Raw genomic sequence first — 16719 nt, forward strand, 5'->3', positions numbered from 1 at the left:
ATGATTTCAAAATTGGCAGAGAATGTTTGTTGTCTTTGCTAAGAATCAATAGTCCTATATGATTTATATATTGATGTAATAACAGGAATTATTGTGAAGCCTTACAATGTTTTGCTCAATATAAATTTGGAAAAAAAAAATTCAAGAAATAAACGGTCACCAAATGAATGTCGATATTTCTTCCTCCCTTGAAGAGATAAACGAAGGAGGAAAGAAAGGCATTATTTTAATGAATAAAATTAAGCAGGAAAATGAATCTCTATCAAATGAAAACATTAAATTAATTAAACAAATTGCAAAATTGAAGAATCAAGTAGACAAAGCAGTTGGATCTTCAACAGATGCTGAGCAAGTTCGAGTTAGAAACCAGCAATTAGAGCAGCAACTTCTAAATGCTAACTCAAAAAGTGCTGAATTCGAAAATCGTCTAAATATTGCATTAAAGAAAATCGACGAGTTACAAAATTGCAAAGATCAACATTCTAAAGTTCAAAAACCTGCTTTTGGCTTAAATGCAGAGTTAAACGAAAAAATTAATACATTAACGACTCAAGTTAGCGGATTAGAAGATCAATTAGCGAAAGAGAAATCTGCAAAGTTTGCTCTTCAAACAGAGATTGATCAGATTTATACATTTGCCAGCCAATGTTTTAAATCAACAATTCAATCTTCTGCATCATTAATTGAGAATATTCTTAAGCTACAGGAAATTAAAGAAAAATACAGTGATTCCCAAGTGCAAATGAACCATTTATTGAATAAATGTCAGAAATTAAAGCAGCAAATTAAGAAAATTGACGAAACATCGCAAAATGCTATTACATCTATTAAGTTAGATAATGAAAGATTGGTCAAGAGCTTGGAGAGATATAAATCTGAAAATATTAACTTAACTCAAAATTTAAACGATTACAGAAATAAAATTGCAAAACTTGAACAAGATAATATTGATTCGAACTCAAAAATTCAACAGCAGCAAGAACAGTCGATAAATTCAATACGAGAATTACAAAATAAACATCAACAAGAAATTGAAGCATTGAAACAGCAATTAAAGAATGAACAAGCTAATAACAATAAATTATCCGGTGAAATACTGTCATTAAACCTTAAAATTGACTCTTCCGAAAAAGATTTGAAAATAATCCAAGAAAAAATGAATGTTTTACAATCAAAAGTTACGAAATGGAAAGGGAAGTATCGTGAAGCACAGGAGAAACTTCAAACACCACCACCTCCCCCTCCAAAACCAGAAATTTCACCAGAAGAGTTTGAAAAAGTTGTGAAAAAGAATACTGATCTTTCGAATGAAAATGAACATATTAATGAAATCTTAAAGCAAAAGGAGCTTTTTGAGTCCGAAATCCAAGCAAAATTAGCTGAATCTTATAAATGCATCAAATACCTCAAGAAGGAAATCAAATCAATAACAGAACTCAATGAAATACCAAATGGAGTATGGTTGCATTGTAAAGTTCCCCGAGAAATTTCAGATTTCGTTCATGAAGTTTCATCCAACCCAGCAACGAAGCTTTCCATTAAAATTCCTCAAATAATAAACTCCATATATGAGTTTTACAAAGAAAGTAATGAGAAATGGGCAATTTCTGCTCAAAAAGCAAGAGATGAATTAGAAAATTCGAAAAAGAAGCTTAATATCCTAACATCATATTTAAGTAGACTATTCCCTGATGTTGTTATTAACTTCGAAGGAATTGCTGATGAAGAAAAAAGTCGAGAAATTCTTCATACTTCAATTTTGAAGTGGAAAGAAGCTCAGAAAGACACAAACATGCAACTAGATGAACTTAGAAAGTCGGTTAATGTTCATTTTGGAGTTCTCGGAGTAGATTCATTTTCAGATGCCAGTAAAGCAGTCACAGAATTGATATTTAAGGCCAAGAAACTAAAGAAAGACAATAAATTGTTATCAAATCAATTATCTCAGTCTCTTCAAAACGAGGAATCCCTAGAACGCTCATTAAAGAAGATTCAAGATCAAAAAGCCAAAACATTGGACACGATTCATGTTTTAGAACAAGAGAATACTCAACTTGCCCAAAGAATCCATGAATTAGAGACACTTCCTCCAGATCCAACGATGACATCTCAAATTCAAAAGCAAAAGCAAGAACTTGTTCAATTTGATAAAGTAATTGGTGATCTAAATATCAAATTACAAGCAAGTTTGGATGAAAATGCTGCTTTGGTTCATGAAAATGAACAATTGAAATCAGAAATCCAAGAAGCCATTGAAAGTATTAAGAAATTCAAGGCGCAAGGTGATAACATGAAGGAAGATGCTTCGTATAAGTATGATGAACTTGTTACAAAGATAAAACAGCAAAAGAAACAAATTAAATTTGAAAGAACAACATTTGAGAGCCAATATCAAAAGCTACAAAGCCAATCTGAGCAGATTATAGCATCTTTGAAGACCCGTATTGCAGAATTGGAATCCGAAAACGAAAAAATTAATAATAAAAATGTTGACTTGCAAACAAGTCTCAAAACGGCCGAAACGAAGTTCGCCGCACTCCTTGATGAGAAAGAGAGAGAAAAGAAGAACTTAGAGTCTCAATTACAGGCAAGATTAAATTCAATGTCAAGTGATATGCATCATCAAGTCGAAAATGCACAGATGAACACAGATTTGGCTATGAAACATGTTATGCAGACCCTTGTCCATGCTTTTCCGTTCTTATACAACTCTGGCTCTGATTTATCAATTTGCGAATACGAAGGATACATTGCAGCACTAAAAGAGAAATACGATGACAAGCAGAAGCTTGAAAACGCCATCAGATCAGCTCTTGGATTAAATGGAAACGATTCTATAATGAGGGCTATCAATAGCTTAGTGAAGAATAGTTATTCTGGGATTTCATCTGATATTTAATTAATTTTATGTTTGATTGTTTTTTTATAATAAATATGTGTTTATTATCTGTTTTATTTCAAATGCACTTATTTAAAAATCATTTGTATATATCTCTCCATTAGTATTTCTTCGTCCAGAGCCTTTTTGAAGAAATAAATGGGCTTAAATGTGATCTAATTCATGTTGAAGGATTGATTTAAGTAATGCACAAAACATTTGGCGAATGACATTTCAAGCATTCACTAATGATGTCTGGATTTCCACCTATAAATGAAAGACCAAGGCAATTTGAAGAAATTACAATTTGTTTGATTAATTCGTCTATTTTGCTTTCATCTGGCGTATTTAGCTTGTGCAACGTTTGGAATGTATCCATATATTCTTTGTATAAATCCAAGATCTCGCAATAGTATAAAATCACTATTAATCGAAATTGTTGGTAAATAATGTACGATTATTTTTGATTCAAATTCTGTTGGTGCTTGTATCATGAAATATTAGAAGAATTGATGGACATCTCGAAGATTTTATACAGACTTCTAGATCGTATTGAAGATAGTATAGTGTAGATATATATTCAACACGAGCAATCCGGAATTTTATGGCGTTCAATATTTATCTCAAATTTTCAAACAATTCAAATTTTTGTGTTTTTGATAAAACCTCTTGTTTCAATCAGTACATTAACAATGGTTGTTTGGTCGGTCTTGTAAATTATTGAAATCAGTTTGAAGAGAATCCACGGTTTTACCCATTTCACTTTCTGAAAAGGATGGAAGGATTCACATGGATGAATGAGCCACTTAATTTCAAATCATTGCCAAATGGTGTTGAGATAACAACAAAGAAGGATACTGATTTTTGGCAAAGAACTCACTATGGTTTCAGGAGAGATGATGGTCATTTCCTTTACAAGAAGATTAAAGGCGATTTCATTCTTGAAGCTTCAACAGACTTTGCAGGAAGTGTCATCTATGATCAATGCGGAATCATGGCATGTGTTGATGAAAACAACTGGATCAAATCAAGTACTGAATTCGAGAATTCTGAGTTTAGTCATCTTGGTGCTGTTGTTACAAACAATGGCTATTCTGATTGGTCAACACAAGAGATCCCTTCTACAGTTCATTCTGTTAAATACATTATGGAGAGAACAAAAGATGCTTTCTTCATCAAAGCTTCAATCAATGGTGGTAAGTTTACTCAAATCCGTGTTGCTCATTTCGACGCTAACCCAGAAGAGTTAATGGTTGGTGTTTATGCTTGTTCACCACAGAGGGAAGGTTTTACATGCAAGATCACAGATGTTAAAATTACACCAAAATAAAAATAAAGTCTAATTATTTTATAATTTTGAAAAAATTATTTTACCGATACAGTAAATAAAGCATATATCATCATTTCTAGAAAAATTCATATTGGATTTCATATTGGTATTGTCCCAATCCAAGAGTTTGGTTATAATAAATTATTAAAACATTAAAACCACTTATGGTTTGAAATTCGCTCAGAATTAGATCATCCCTGTAAAGTCTGAATGCAGTTTTATAAAGATTGGAAGTATTAATAATTGGACACTTCATCCAACAATTTACTTGATTACATATGAGTTCAACATACTTTTGATGTATCCACTACTCATGTGATTAGATAATGCTTCTTAAATATATATCTTCAAATAAGATTAAAGAAATTATCGACCAGATATCCTATATCGCTTAACCTCATTCGCACACTTGTATCATGGTGGCAGCTTCTCATCACAGCTTCAATCAATGGTGGCAAGTTTACTCAAATCCGTGTTGCCCACTTCGACGCTAACCCAGAAGAGTTGATGGTTGGTGTTTAGCTTGCTCACCACAGAGGGAAGGTTTTCCATGCAAGATTACAGATGTAAAACTTACTCTATAGTTAATTAAAGTCTAATAATTTTTATTTTTGAATTTTTGTTTAACTGATAGAATCATGAGTACAGAAACACAGATTAGAGAAATTCATCAATGTTAATTTTTCTTAAATCCAATATTACATTCAATTTTATTGTGGTATTAATTGAAGCGATTTCTCAATCCTACGAAAGGGTTTATGGAGCTCCTGAATCTATATCAGTAGAGACCTTTTCCCATTTGGACTTCTGCTGATCAGAAGATCAGCGAAGTCTTTCTTCGCTTGTGGAGCTCCATAGCTCCCAATCCTACGAAAGGGAGCTGTGAAACTCCTCTGTTCCGACTTCCAGATGCAACTATCTACAATTCCTTCTACTGATTCAAGAACAAACAGTGGAAAAAAATTGTAGATAGTTGCATCTGTTAGAATCAACTGAAGCATTCCCTCTCGGAGGCCTCGGGCCCTGGTGTAATGTACCAGAGCCTCAAGTTTCTCTTGGGATAAATCACACCTTATTTTACACTGTCAAAAAAATATTTTGACAGTTTACAAAAATTTACATTACATATTGTTACCTATTGGACATTTCCAGCCAATGTCAATATGAATTTTAATCCATTTGTGATGCTGATCATATATCCGAATACCAAAGGCCAAAAGAAACTTGGGGAAAATTTATAAAAAGTGACATTATGAATTTAGACGAAGATTATTCGTATCCAAACTCAGAAGATGAAGATGTTAATGTCGTTTGTCATATTCCTCATAAAGAAGCCAAAGCATCCGTTTCATTAACTGTTCAACAGCAAAAACCAAGATTACCACAACATACAGGTTTCAAGCCAACAAATCCAGTATTCTATCCAAAGTTGAAGTTTGTTAAGCCAGATCTTACGGAAGGTGCCGAAAATAAGCTATGGGTTAAGATGCCAAGCACAAGAGATACATTTTTCAATTATGGTTTCACGGAAGAAGTTTGGGAAGCATACAAGTTCAAACAACTGGAACTCAGAAGAATATTTGCCAAGAAATCACGTCATCGGGATGCTGCTAAGACCGAAGAAAAAACCGAAAAGAAGGACGAAAAGGAATCACGATAAGTCCATTTACCACATTATTCTTATACTCCTAGAGATATTATCAAAGCAATTTTTGAATCTTTTTTTGATAATAATTTACATCTCCGATGAAATCTCTATCAATAAACTTTGTATGTTTAAATAACCGTTCAAAATCTTCATCTCTTTTTATTCGTCTACCTTCTATTTCGTTCCCTTCTTAATCTTGAATAAAAATTTCAATTTTCTTATTATTTTCACCTTTTTTCTATTAAAAATATTCACATTGCTTAAAGTTAATGATCAATATTTGCCTATTCAAGTAAAATGAGATTATCAATTTTTATCTCACACAAAAGTGACATTTTTTTATGTTTTGTGGAGGAATTTTTGCTTTTTGTCCAGAGAATGACGATATTTTTGTTGTTGCTGATGGGCAAGAAATGACTCAACACGATCTCCTTAATATTTGTCGTGGCTCGATGAGTATTTTAATAAATAGCCCAATTGAACAAGGTGCCCGTAAAGTTTTGTTCGTTGAAGCAGCATCAACATATCTTGGACAATACAAAAATTATATTTTTGGTATTTCAACTTATCATCAGCAAAGTATTCCTTTATTAGCAGAATTTCATGCTCGTTTACTCGGTTTATTAAAAGTTCAATTCCCGAATGAAATAAATTTGACTAACCATCATGCTCGATCTATTCTATTTCACGCATTAAAGGCTCTTCTAGGAAATGATATTACCCACAAAGCAACACCTACAACCAAACTGCTTAACATTCCAGAAACAGTTGCCCTCAATACAGCTGTCTCATTCAAATTATCTCCAAAGATGGATGGAGATTTCTTCATAAATGATCAAGCGGATGCCCAATCAATGGACGTTTCCTCGACATTGGATTCAATGGCTTCCGGTTTGTACAACCAGAACCCATCTATTTCAGAAGAATCTGAAACAGGAACAGTTGATTTGGCGATTGAAGAAGAAATTACATTCGATGTAGCAAATAATGAGATAAAGAACAGTGATGTCGAAGTCCGTATCAGTGCCGTTGTTCAATGCAAGTCTGACTTAGGTGGATTATTCTTAAAGGTTCCACCTCAGCCGCCGACAGTAAATGTTCGTCCAAACCCTCAGTTTATGCAAGAACAGAACGAATTCTACGTCTGCGCTACTCCTGCAAAGGCTTTAGCCGAATCTCAGCTTGTTCTATTTATCAAGGGTGAAAACCCAACACCAATCCCACCACCATTCCACGTCAATACGTTAATACAAGAAAACGAAGAATACGCCAAGGTTACAGTTACAATATCTTCAGAAATTGAAGTCAACTCTATCGTTATCGGTATTGAAGGTCAAGGCCTTAATGCCGACACTGTTTCATCACCAAATAGCGAGCTCTCCAACGCTAATGGCACAATGTTTATCCTCAGACCAAATGAATCGATTCCAGCCGGTGGAGGCCAAATCGAGGCTTCATTCTTCGGTAGACTCGACTCGAAGTTTACAAGACCACAAACTGTTTCTATTCAATGCAATTTACCAAACTACTTATTGGGCGACTACAAGCCTGAGATGAAGCCAGGATCAAACTTCATCACTGGTGTTGTTCAGAAGAAGACATTTGTTCAGAAATCTACATGGGCTATTAGCGAATAAGATATTATTTATCATAAAAATCTTTTTAATGTTTTTCTAACCGCAATTTTTATATTTTTTTAGATTTTGTTTCAGTAATTGTGAGTATAATTACCTTCATAAATGTAAGAAGAAGGATAGAGTTTTTAGATTTTTAAAAAGATCATATATTTTTGGAAAATTTATATGCAAAAACTATTTAACTATTAAATTAAAATTAGTTTATAGATTTAATTTTGAGTTATTTTTCCAAATTTTTTTGAAAATCCAAAATTTAAATCCAAAATTCTAGAAAAATATTTTGATAAATTGAATTTTGAATTTTTTTTGGAAATTTTATGATAGAAATTTTACTATCGGAAGGCTTAAAACGTAATTGCATGATCTAAATTAATATAAATCATTAGTCAAAGCAAAGATAATATACGATTATTTTGAATTTAGAAGGTTTTAATCTTTCGGCTCGTAATACTAAACATTTATGTAACAAAGTAAATAGAGATTCATTCGAAAAAAGAAAATTTAATACATTTATTAATCATGACATAATTCTAAGAGGATCAATATCGACAAATTGGTTAGTTCTTTCCTTGGCCGCATTCATGAAGTTGGAGATATCCATTTCCATGATATGCTTGACCATGGCGGAAATATTTGTAAAAGCAAATTCAAGTTCAGCTGTCATCTCAAGGGATTCGATATACGGCTCGAACTGCTCGACCATGGCCTTGAGGCTGACCGGAGCAGCGAGTACGAGTACAATGAGGGAAATATCGAAGAGATCGTCGAGACAAAGTAGGTGATCACTCTTTGCGTAAATTTTACCGTTGTTTGCGTTAGTTTTGATTTCGAAAGAAATTTCAGATGCGATTGATTGAATTGTCTTAAGGGCTTCATGGACGGCTCTGCAGAAGTCAAGAGGACAATACTGGAACTGGATCAACTCGAAGCAGCCGATAGCTTCCTTGTAAGGGTTGTCAGCTGGGAATGATTCCAATGTGAGTCCTTTGAGGTTTTCTGGGAGGAAATTGCCGGAGAAACCGAAGCCGATAGGGGAAAGCTTACGGAGGGAAACAATTCTGGCTGTAAAAGTTGAGATATCTGCTGAAAGAATATTTGGTCCAATCGTAGATTGATAAATCTGGGAGAAGAAGTAGCGCGCGAACAAGATAAACATGTATTGCAGGTTTTGGTCTGAATCAATATCGTAATATTTCATAACTTCTTTTGATTGGGTAAGAATAGCTTTTCCGATAGCATTTGGATGGGAAATTGAGAGATCAATTAATTTATCGAGCTTCTGTTTGATTTCTGTTGGGAAACTCTGAACAAAAATTTCGAATAACGATTCAGCAGTTCCTAAATCTGGGAAGTAACCAGTTTGAGGGTTAAAAAGCTTTCCAACAATATTACGAATCGTTGGCCACGAGGAATCAATAGTCTCAGTTTTCTTTACTTCTTTGTCAACTTGATGAATTATTCGTGACATCTTGATGTACTCAGGGTTCGTTTCTTCGAAGTTAGTAATTGCCTGCTCAAGGCCGTTAATGTCGATTCTAAGCTCCTGGGTGACTGTCGAAGATGAAAAAATGTTGATTAAATGTCCGATAAATTGCAATATCTCTGATACGCGATCGATGTTATCGCGACAAAGCTCAACACGGTCAACTCTAAGAGTGTAAGTCAAGCTATGCAAGCCTCTTCTGTTGAGAGAAGCTCCAAATGGAACTTTTTGATTAGCATATTTCTTATTAATCTTTTCTATGAGGGTATCGACGCGGGTCTGCTGACCAAAAAGAATAGGTGTGATGTTTTTGAAGCGAGCAAAATCATTTTGAGCTGATTGCTGAATCTTTTCTTGAATTTGCTCTTGCGTAAGACCAAACTCTGCTATTGGGGAGAGCCTGACAAATTCCTGAAGTGCTGGATGGCTTTTCAGGAAATTTTCGACAAGTTCATTTGGTTTTTCAGTTTTCTTCGTATTTAATACATCTTTAGAGGAATCGCGCTTAAGTGTTGGTCCGAAAAGATCATCTTTTTTCTCTTTTGGCTTTGAAGCAAACAAATCATCATTTCCGAACAAGTTTAACGCTGGATTTGATTCAACCTTAGATTTAGAGAAACCTGTACTTTTTCCTGCAAGACCTGATTTCTTTTTCTTTACAGACGATGTATCATTAAAAAGAATATCCGCCATTTGTTTTGCCAAATTTCACGTAAACTATTCAATTTTTCAGACTAAGTTATTTTCAAACTATCATTTTCATAAGAGAGTGTATGATATGAAATATATAAGAATTTCACAAAATAGTTGGATCATTTTAAAAATGCATTTTTGAATCAAACTTCAGCAATGCATGACTGTCATATACTAAATCTCGTTGTTTTCGCGGTTTTCATTCACAAATATGTATTTTTTTACTTCAAAATTTGCGTCAGATAGCGAAGCAAACGGGATAAATTCATACACCATCACAGCAATCAAACAACCAACCAACACCTCGTCCTCACACTTTTTCATCCCCAGTATACTATTAATCTTCATTAGTATTCATTATTTCTTCAGAAATAGAATTGTAATCAGTACTATATGGGCTAAGAGTGATAAGAACATTCAAATATTGTGATTTAACATAAGTGTATCTAATGAAAAACAAGAATTCTATTATAGATAGCGCTTATTTATGAATTCAATATTGTTTCTTTCTATAAAGAGATGTATATATATATCAGCTTCCTGTGATATAGGAAATTTTATCATCTCAAATATTTGTTGCCTGGTGAAGAGATCTTAGTACTAAGAAATGATATTAGAGTTCCCTCAAAATATCGAGCGCACTCAGAAAAACATATGAATAGAAAATTGTTCATCCAACAAGCTACATATATTACAACAATAAATATTTTATTTGATCTGAATTTTAAACGATCATCAACTTGAAATTGAAAGATCCCCTTATTCGTGTATTTATTGATATTTACATCATAATCAATCAAATTTACCTTCATAGACTCTCTCAATAAGTCTTTCATGTCTTTGTCCCACATCTGGGGTATAATATCTTAGCATGAGCTATTGCTATTGCAAAATGGGTAATAGCTGATGGGCCTTAAATTTGAAATTATATTTTAACAATTGTCTAAACTATATTTATGGAATTATACAGGGAACAAGAATTGCAGCATCCAACATACTGTTCCAATAAGGCATTTTACAATGATGTAAACTATTCAAAATTGAATACTTACTCCTTTTGTCTCACTCTTGCTAATTTTTTGAATGACTTTGAATTACAATTTAATGCGTGTTTCTTGATAATACTTATGTCTTTAGAATTTTTATTCTTGGAATTGTAAATAAATCATCTTTTTTTTTCCGAAAAAATAATATTTACAACAATACAATAATATAAAACAATGATTTAAAAATCGCCGTGCAGGAATTTCAAGTCCTCTTCAATATCCGAATTCATATCATATGTATATTTATCCTCTATTATCATATCATCCGGCTCTTCTTCATCTAAAATCACAACTTTTCGTGGTGTTAATTCAACCTCTTTGTTTAAATCGTATTGGTACAAACCTGACACTGAATATGAATCAGAATCATCGCTGGATTTTCTCCATAAAGTAATACCAATGATTGCTAAAGTAAAGAGAACAAAAATTACTATGACAGAAATCAAAATTACTTGAGATGATGTTAATTTGTTCTTTGCTATTCCTTCTAATTCAGATATAAAAATAATTGATGTATTACTGAACGTTTCAATGGTCGTTTGAACCCATTTTATAATGGTTGTTTCAACAAATGATGTTTTTGTAAATGATAAGTTAACAACTGTTGAAGATTCGACAAGTGATGAGTTTGTAATAGTATATTCTGTTGTACTTGTTACGGTAATTGTTACTTCTAGAGATTGAGTCATTGTTTCTATTAATGTCTTTATAACTGTTGATTTGATTGAATATGTTTCGTTTGATTTCAATGGAGGTAATGATGATTCTGATTCACTCACTTTCGGTATCTCTTCTTTTGATGGTTCTGTTTCTTCTTCATCTTCGTCGTCGTCTTCACCAATATCATCTGGTATTGGAAGTGGTGTTGGTTTTACAACTGGATCTAATGCTGGTCTAATAAAATCTTTCTTGAATTTAATTACTGCTGTTCGATACTGTTTTGTTGAATTCAATTTAACATACGTTTTATATTCATTATCAATATTGCAATCTAATTCATGCCCTTGTGCAAAACATTCAAGATCTTTAGCTTCCGAATTCAAAAAAACATCATATATGTTATTAGGTTTGCTTGATTGAAGTACAGATAAATAACAAGCTGAATTGTCATTTTTGCAAAAGCCGGAGTAATAGTTAAGTTTTGTTCCATTAATTGCACCATTTGCATTGGCCATAAATGTAGAATTCTCAAAGATTTCTTTATATGTTTTGCCAAATCTTTCATATTGGCCTCCTAAATATGTTTCAATACCTAGTTTACTATCCCAGACATTGTCAAATACTCTGTAATGATATCCTGTTGGTAATGCACCAATGATTGGTGTAACTGATGACCAGTCTTCACGTTGATCAGATACATTGATGTCCATGATAGAAATAACTTTAGATCCAAGTGAAAATCATGTGTTCCAAAGTCCAACCTTGTTTGTGTGATTAACAGCTAAATAATCTGCATAATTATTCAATGTATACAAAGAGGAGCCAATATATTGTGCAAACTGTGGATGAACAACAAAACTTTCGACTAAGAATCCATCTGGGGAATCTCCATAAAGCAACTTAAGAAGTTTTAACATTCCACATTGAATACTATAATATTTCTTATCTTCTTCATCACACAATAGATATGGTGTTAATTTGTCTGCATATTCTGTGTTGTAATTCATATATCGAAGATCAAATCTAGAAATTGCAATCCCATCATACTCGTGTTTTAACTTCCTCCTGAAATACTTCTTCAGTTGATAATCAATAACTTCGTCTGCCAAGTCAACAAGATAATCTTTATAATTCACTGTTTCTTCGATAATGATGTTCTTTAATGTTTTGTCTTTGACTCCATATTTATCTTTCAAATAGTTTTCTTTAGTTTGTTTTTTGTTCGTGTTTGTGTAGATTCTGATGATTGATGGATTCATTTCATAAAAGTTTTTAGTTCCTTCATATTTTTCGTCTGAGCCCCATAATAACTTACAACCGTATTGAGTGACAATGAATGGGCTCCAATTACTGATGTTTGGATTCTTACAAATTGAAGATTTGCCGTATGGATTGATTCCATATAAGTCTGGGAATGCTTGATGCCAAACTTCTAATGCTTCCAAATACGATCCTGTTTCCGCTTCAATAACAATATATGATATATTCACATCTTTAATCGGTTTGATATTCATATATAAACATGAAGTATTTGATCCATATAAGCTGTTGTCGCTGTATGACCAATCAAAAAATGTTTCAGTGTTGAAAACATCAATACCGATGATATGTGTTCCGTTTGCAATAATTGGAGAAACAAGTTGTTTATCATTTCGCCCTGAAACTGGAACACTATTGTCTTGAATAATTGGTGAGATAGAATATGCACCATTTAGCAACATTGTTGATAATTGAATTTTTGGATTTTCTTTGTATAATTTAATTGTTGCTCTGTATGCAGTCTTGTTGTTCTTTGTTGTTATATTTGTCTTAAATGCTGTTGGATACCTTTCTTTTCTGTTTTCATCTTCAGAGTAATTCTCAATTTTCTCAAATAAAATTAATCTTCGAACTGTTTCAACTTGAACTTTTGTAAAAACTGTCTTTAATCTAAGGGGTAAAACATATGCTCTAATAGATTTTATTTTTCTTGTGAGATTTGTATCCTGACAGAAAAATTGAGAACCATCAATTTTGTTTAATGAAACTGAACTTTGACTATATCTGTAATCAACATAATTTTTGCATCGATTTGTACTTCCATCATCATTGTTAAAATATATTTTAAAGTAGCATCGGCCATAATGCGTTTTTTTGCATGTAAACTTTATTTCATCCCAGGTTTTATCAATGAAATTAGGATCGTTTGAGAGATCTTTTTTGAAATAGCCGAAGCAATCGTCATCTGATGTTTCAATAATTGATTTAGGTGGGTCATAATCAACAGGAGGAGAATATAAATAATCTGTTTCATTACATTGAGGACCACCTATTGCATCATTCCATTTACATTCAATTGGATAATTATAAGCAGGACAATAAATTCCATTTTGGAATTCACTTTTTCCAAATGTTAATGTTTGTTTTTCGAAGTCCTTGGATAGATATCCAAACAGAAGTTCTTCAGACTTGGAAAGCTCAAAGAGAAACAGAAACATAAGAAAATCTGAATGAATTTACAAAATTGAAAAAAATTAGAGTAAAATATATGTCTGAATTGTAATGTTTTTATGTTCTAAAACATTTTAAATGAATATTTTTTGTGAGCTAACCTCAGAAAAAAAAATGTTCCGCGGTTTGTTCATTCATAACTAGTATGATACCTTCATCATTAATGAAAAATTTCCGAAAATTCACTGTATCGTTGATAAATCTGATAAGTTTTTGAATTTAAACATAATGTCCTCATTCCAATAAAATTTTTATGTCGCTAGAGCATATAATATAGTGAGAATTTTCATCAACTTCAACTACTATAATATTGGAATTTTCATCAAATCAAAAAAAATTTGGAATTTTCATCAACTTCAACTATGATCTGGAGGAATACTAAAGGGTTTCTAATCACATTTAATGGGTTAGTACTCTTTAATTCCAAATATTATTGATTTTATTTACTAAAGAATCAAATTATTATCAAAACATTCATTCGACACATCAAGCAATGCTCATTGTGATATCGAAACAATCCTAAAACCTTCTTTTTTTATTAAATTTTGATTGATTTATCGAAATCGAATCGATAACTATCAACGAATCCTAAGTATTCCAAATACCTTTAAGTTTGAATTACATTTCAACTACAAGTTTAACAAATTCTTTTCGGTATTTCTTATAAAAAAATTAAATAGTTAAGTTTAGCAAAAAAGAATTAAAATTTATTTATTCATCTACTTTGACTAAGGGTTTCGTTTTGCTAAAATTGTCACTTTTATAGCATATTTGTTTTTGGATGTTTTGCGAAACCAAAAAAAAAACTATGATATACAATATGTGTGTAAAGAAAATACTTTATTTACTAGTTAAAAAATCATTTGGTATTGATCAAGTTATTTTTTCTGGATAAGATATTATATGGATAATTGGATAGAAAATACAATTATATAATCTTGTACCTGGTTTAATTAAGCTAATTGTCATCAGAAACTTGTAATTTTTATGAATTTCAGATTTTCTTTTCATTACTGCTTTTCTTAATAGGTCGAGTTCTTATTTACGTTATAAAGTATGATATTTACAAATATCAAGTTATCATGTTTTTTGAGAAATTATGAGAAACAAACAAAAATGAAAAAGATAGGAATAGCAATGAATAGTGATGTGGGTATAGAAAATGTAAGAGATATGAATGCAAAGCAATCAGTATTTAGGATATTGACCATAGATTTCGAAAAAAAATGCTGCATATTGTGCGAAAACTATGATTATATTATAAGGCTGTCATTTAAAGCATAATGAAACTATTCCCTTTTCATTTTAATCGAATAAGATAGTAAAGATTTTTGAATTAGCTAGAAACTGATGAGATGTTTTCACAAATCAGATTTTTAATCTCTATAATGCATAATTCACTCAATATCTCAATTTTGATATTGCGAGATATTTTTGCTATCGGTTTCGCAATTTTGACACAATAGCAAGAGGGTTCTATAAGCATTATTATCAACGTAGAATCTGAATATCATATCAGAAAATGTCGCAAATCTGACATTTACCCGACCAAATAGCAAAAATAATTGAATACTTTTCGCAAAAACTTTAAAAATCGATAAAAATATGAAATATAGATATTAAAGAGACTTTTTGTATAATATTCATAAAGATTTTCCAAAAATATGATACCGCAAAATTAAAAAAGTGACGTCTTGAGTGGAGTCAAAGGTCGAAATTGCTAGCTAAATGTTTTTTTAGCGAAATTGCGTATTGTACGTTTTTTTCGCAAAACGAAACCCTTACTTTGACGAAGATTCAGATACTTCTGAGATCTCTTAATCATCATCTAATTTAATAACTTTCTTAGAACCACTTGCAGTGCCATCATTGGATCCACTGTAGCTACTTGTTTCTTTACTGTCTGAATTCTCTTCAGCTTTCCTCTTTTTTTCTTCTTCCTTCTTTTCTTCAGTAGATTTCAACTGTCTCTTTACCAAATTATAGTAATGACCTTTCATCTCAACGAGTTCCTTGTGGTTACCAATTTCTACGATTTCACCTGCATCAAATACGTAAATTCTTGTTGCATTTCTGATTGTTGATAATCTGTGAGCAACAATTACACCTGCTCTTGTTTCAAGGATCTTATCAAGAGCACTTTGAACTTTCTTCTCAGATTCTGCATCCAAAGCAGAAGTTGCTTCATCGCAAATCAAAATTGTTGGATCTTTGATAAGAGCTCTAGCAATTGCAATTCTCTGCTTTTGGCCACCTGAGACTCCGTATTCTCAAATCGTTATTCTTGAACCAATGATTATTTTTGATTTAAATCATCAATCTGGAAGAAATAGTTCACACTTTAACAACTTCATATGATTTTTTTCAATATTAAATCATGAATGATACGTTCTCCGTATACTTTTTTCGGAGAAATAATGATCATTCATCTAGAAACATATATTTTATCACAATTAAAAGATCCATAAGGAAAGAACAGAATCATTGCTCTTTCAAATATGGGTGTATCAATAAAGAATGGCATATAAATGAATCGTATCTGTTTTTGCTTTAGTAAATTTATTTTTAGTCAAGAATTTAAAACTGCGAACATTGTTGAATCATATCGAACAACACAACTCTTGTAAGGAAGGCCAGTAAATGAAATTCCCAATATTAGGAGATTTGTGATTTTAAATATTTAAATTCCAGAGAAAATTTCTTATCTTACCAACAAATCTTTTTGATATGGCCAAGTTAAATTAATTCAGTGATTATTCCTGACTCCAGTATTCGAATCAAAAATTTTTCGAATGGTCCGTTAAAATAAAAAAAATTCATTGAAAACATGAAATGTATTAGGATATAGTACTGA

At 31.9% G+C, this 16719-nt stretch overlaps 8 protein-coding genes across 8 annotated transcripts, besides 1 other annotated feature; 4 read left to right on the forward strand and 4 right to left on the reverse strand.

Annotated features, from left to right (window-relative positions):
* Positions 1-157: 157 nt before the first annotated feature.
* Positions 158-3203, forward strand: TVAGG3_0340930 (uncharacterized protein; the record flags this gene model as incomplete). Its single annotated transcript, XM_001581308.2, has 1 exon — positions 164-2778. A coding segment is annotated over one exon (2615 nt), but the record flags the coding sequence as incomplete, so codon positions are not given.
* A 394-nt stretch (positions 3204-3597) lies between these two features.
* Positions 3598-4251, forward strand: TVAGG3_0340940 (protein of unknown function, DUF1349 family; the record flags this gene model as incomplete). Its single annotated transcript, XM_001581307.1, has 1 exon — positions 3654-4208. One exon carries the CDS (start codon positions 3654-3656, stop codon positions 4206-4208), a length of 555 nt encoding a protein of 184 aa, XP_001581357.1.
* Positions 4252-4971: 720 nt separating this feature from the next.
* Positions 4972-5089: a mobile genetic element.
* A 371-nt stretch (positions 5090-5460) lies between these two features.
* TVAGG3_0340960 (Fip1 motif family) lies at positions 5461-6105 on the forward strand (the record flags this gene model as incomplete). The annotated part of the gene is made up of 1 exon (XM_001581306.1): positions 5461-5868. The coding sequence occupies one exon, from the start codon at positions 5461-5463 to the stop codon at positions 5866-5868; it is 408 nt and encodes a 135-aa protein (XP_001581356.1).
* Positions 6106-6197: 92 nt separating this feature from the next.
* Positions 6198-7658, forward strand: TVAGG3_0340970 (uncharacterized protein; the record flags this gene model as incomplete). Its single annotated transcript, XM_001581305.2, has 1 exon — positions 6198-7493. One exon carries the CDS (start codon positions 6198-6200, stop codon positions 7491-7493), a length of 1296 nt encoding a protein of 431 aa, XP_001581355.1.
* A 285-nt stretch (positions 7659-7943) lies between these two features.
* On the reverse strand, positions 7944-10420 carry TVAGG3_0340980 (VPS9 domain family; the record flags this gene model as incomplete). The annotated part of the gene is made up of 1 exon (XM_001581304.1): positions 8011-9669. The coding sequence occupies one exon, from the start codon at positions 9667-9669 to the stop codon at positions 8011-8013; it is 1659 nt and encodes a 552-aa protein (XP_001581354.1).
* A 430-nt stretch (positions 10421-10850) lies between these two features.
* Positions 10851-12085, reverse strand: TVAGG3_0340990 (uncharacterized protein; the record flags this gene model as incomplete). The annotated part of the gene is made up of 1 exon (XM_001581303.2): positions 10895-12085. One exon carries the CDS (start codon positions 12083-12085, stop codon positions 10895-10897), a length of 1191 nt encoding a protein of 396 aa, XP_001581353.1.
* A 30-nt stretch (positions 12086-12115) lies between these two features.
* On the reverse strand, positions 12116-13852 carry TVAGG3_0341000 (spectrin binding; the record flags this gene model as incomplete). Its single annotated transcript, XM_001581302.1, has 1 exon — positions 12116-13852. One exon carries the CDS (start codon positions 13850-13852, stop codon positions 12116-12118), a length of 1737 nt encoding a protein of 578 aa, XP_001581352.1.
* A 1440-nt stretch (positions 13853-15292) lies between these two features.
* TVAGG3_0341010 (ATPase activity, coupled to transmembrane movement of substances) lies at positions 15293-16661 on the reverse strand (the record flags this gene model as incomplete). Its single annotated transcript, XM_001581301.1, has 1 exon — positions 15683-15865. One exon carries the CDS (start codon positions 15863-15865, stop codon positions 15683-15685), a length of 183 nt encoding a protein of 60 aa, XP_001581351.1.
* Positions 16662-16719: the final 58 nt, after the last annotated feature.

The sequence above is a fragment of the Trichomonas vaginalis genome, chromosome V (assembly GCF_026262505.1).
Source record: "Trichomonas vaginalis G3 chromosome V, whole genome shotgun sequence".
In the NCBI taxonomy this organism is placed as follows: Eukaryota; Parabasalia; order Trichomonadida; family Trichomonadidae; genus Trichomonas; species Trichomonas vaginalis.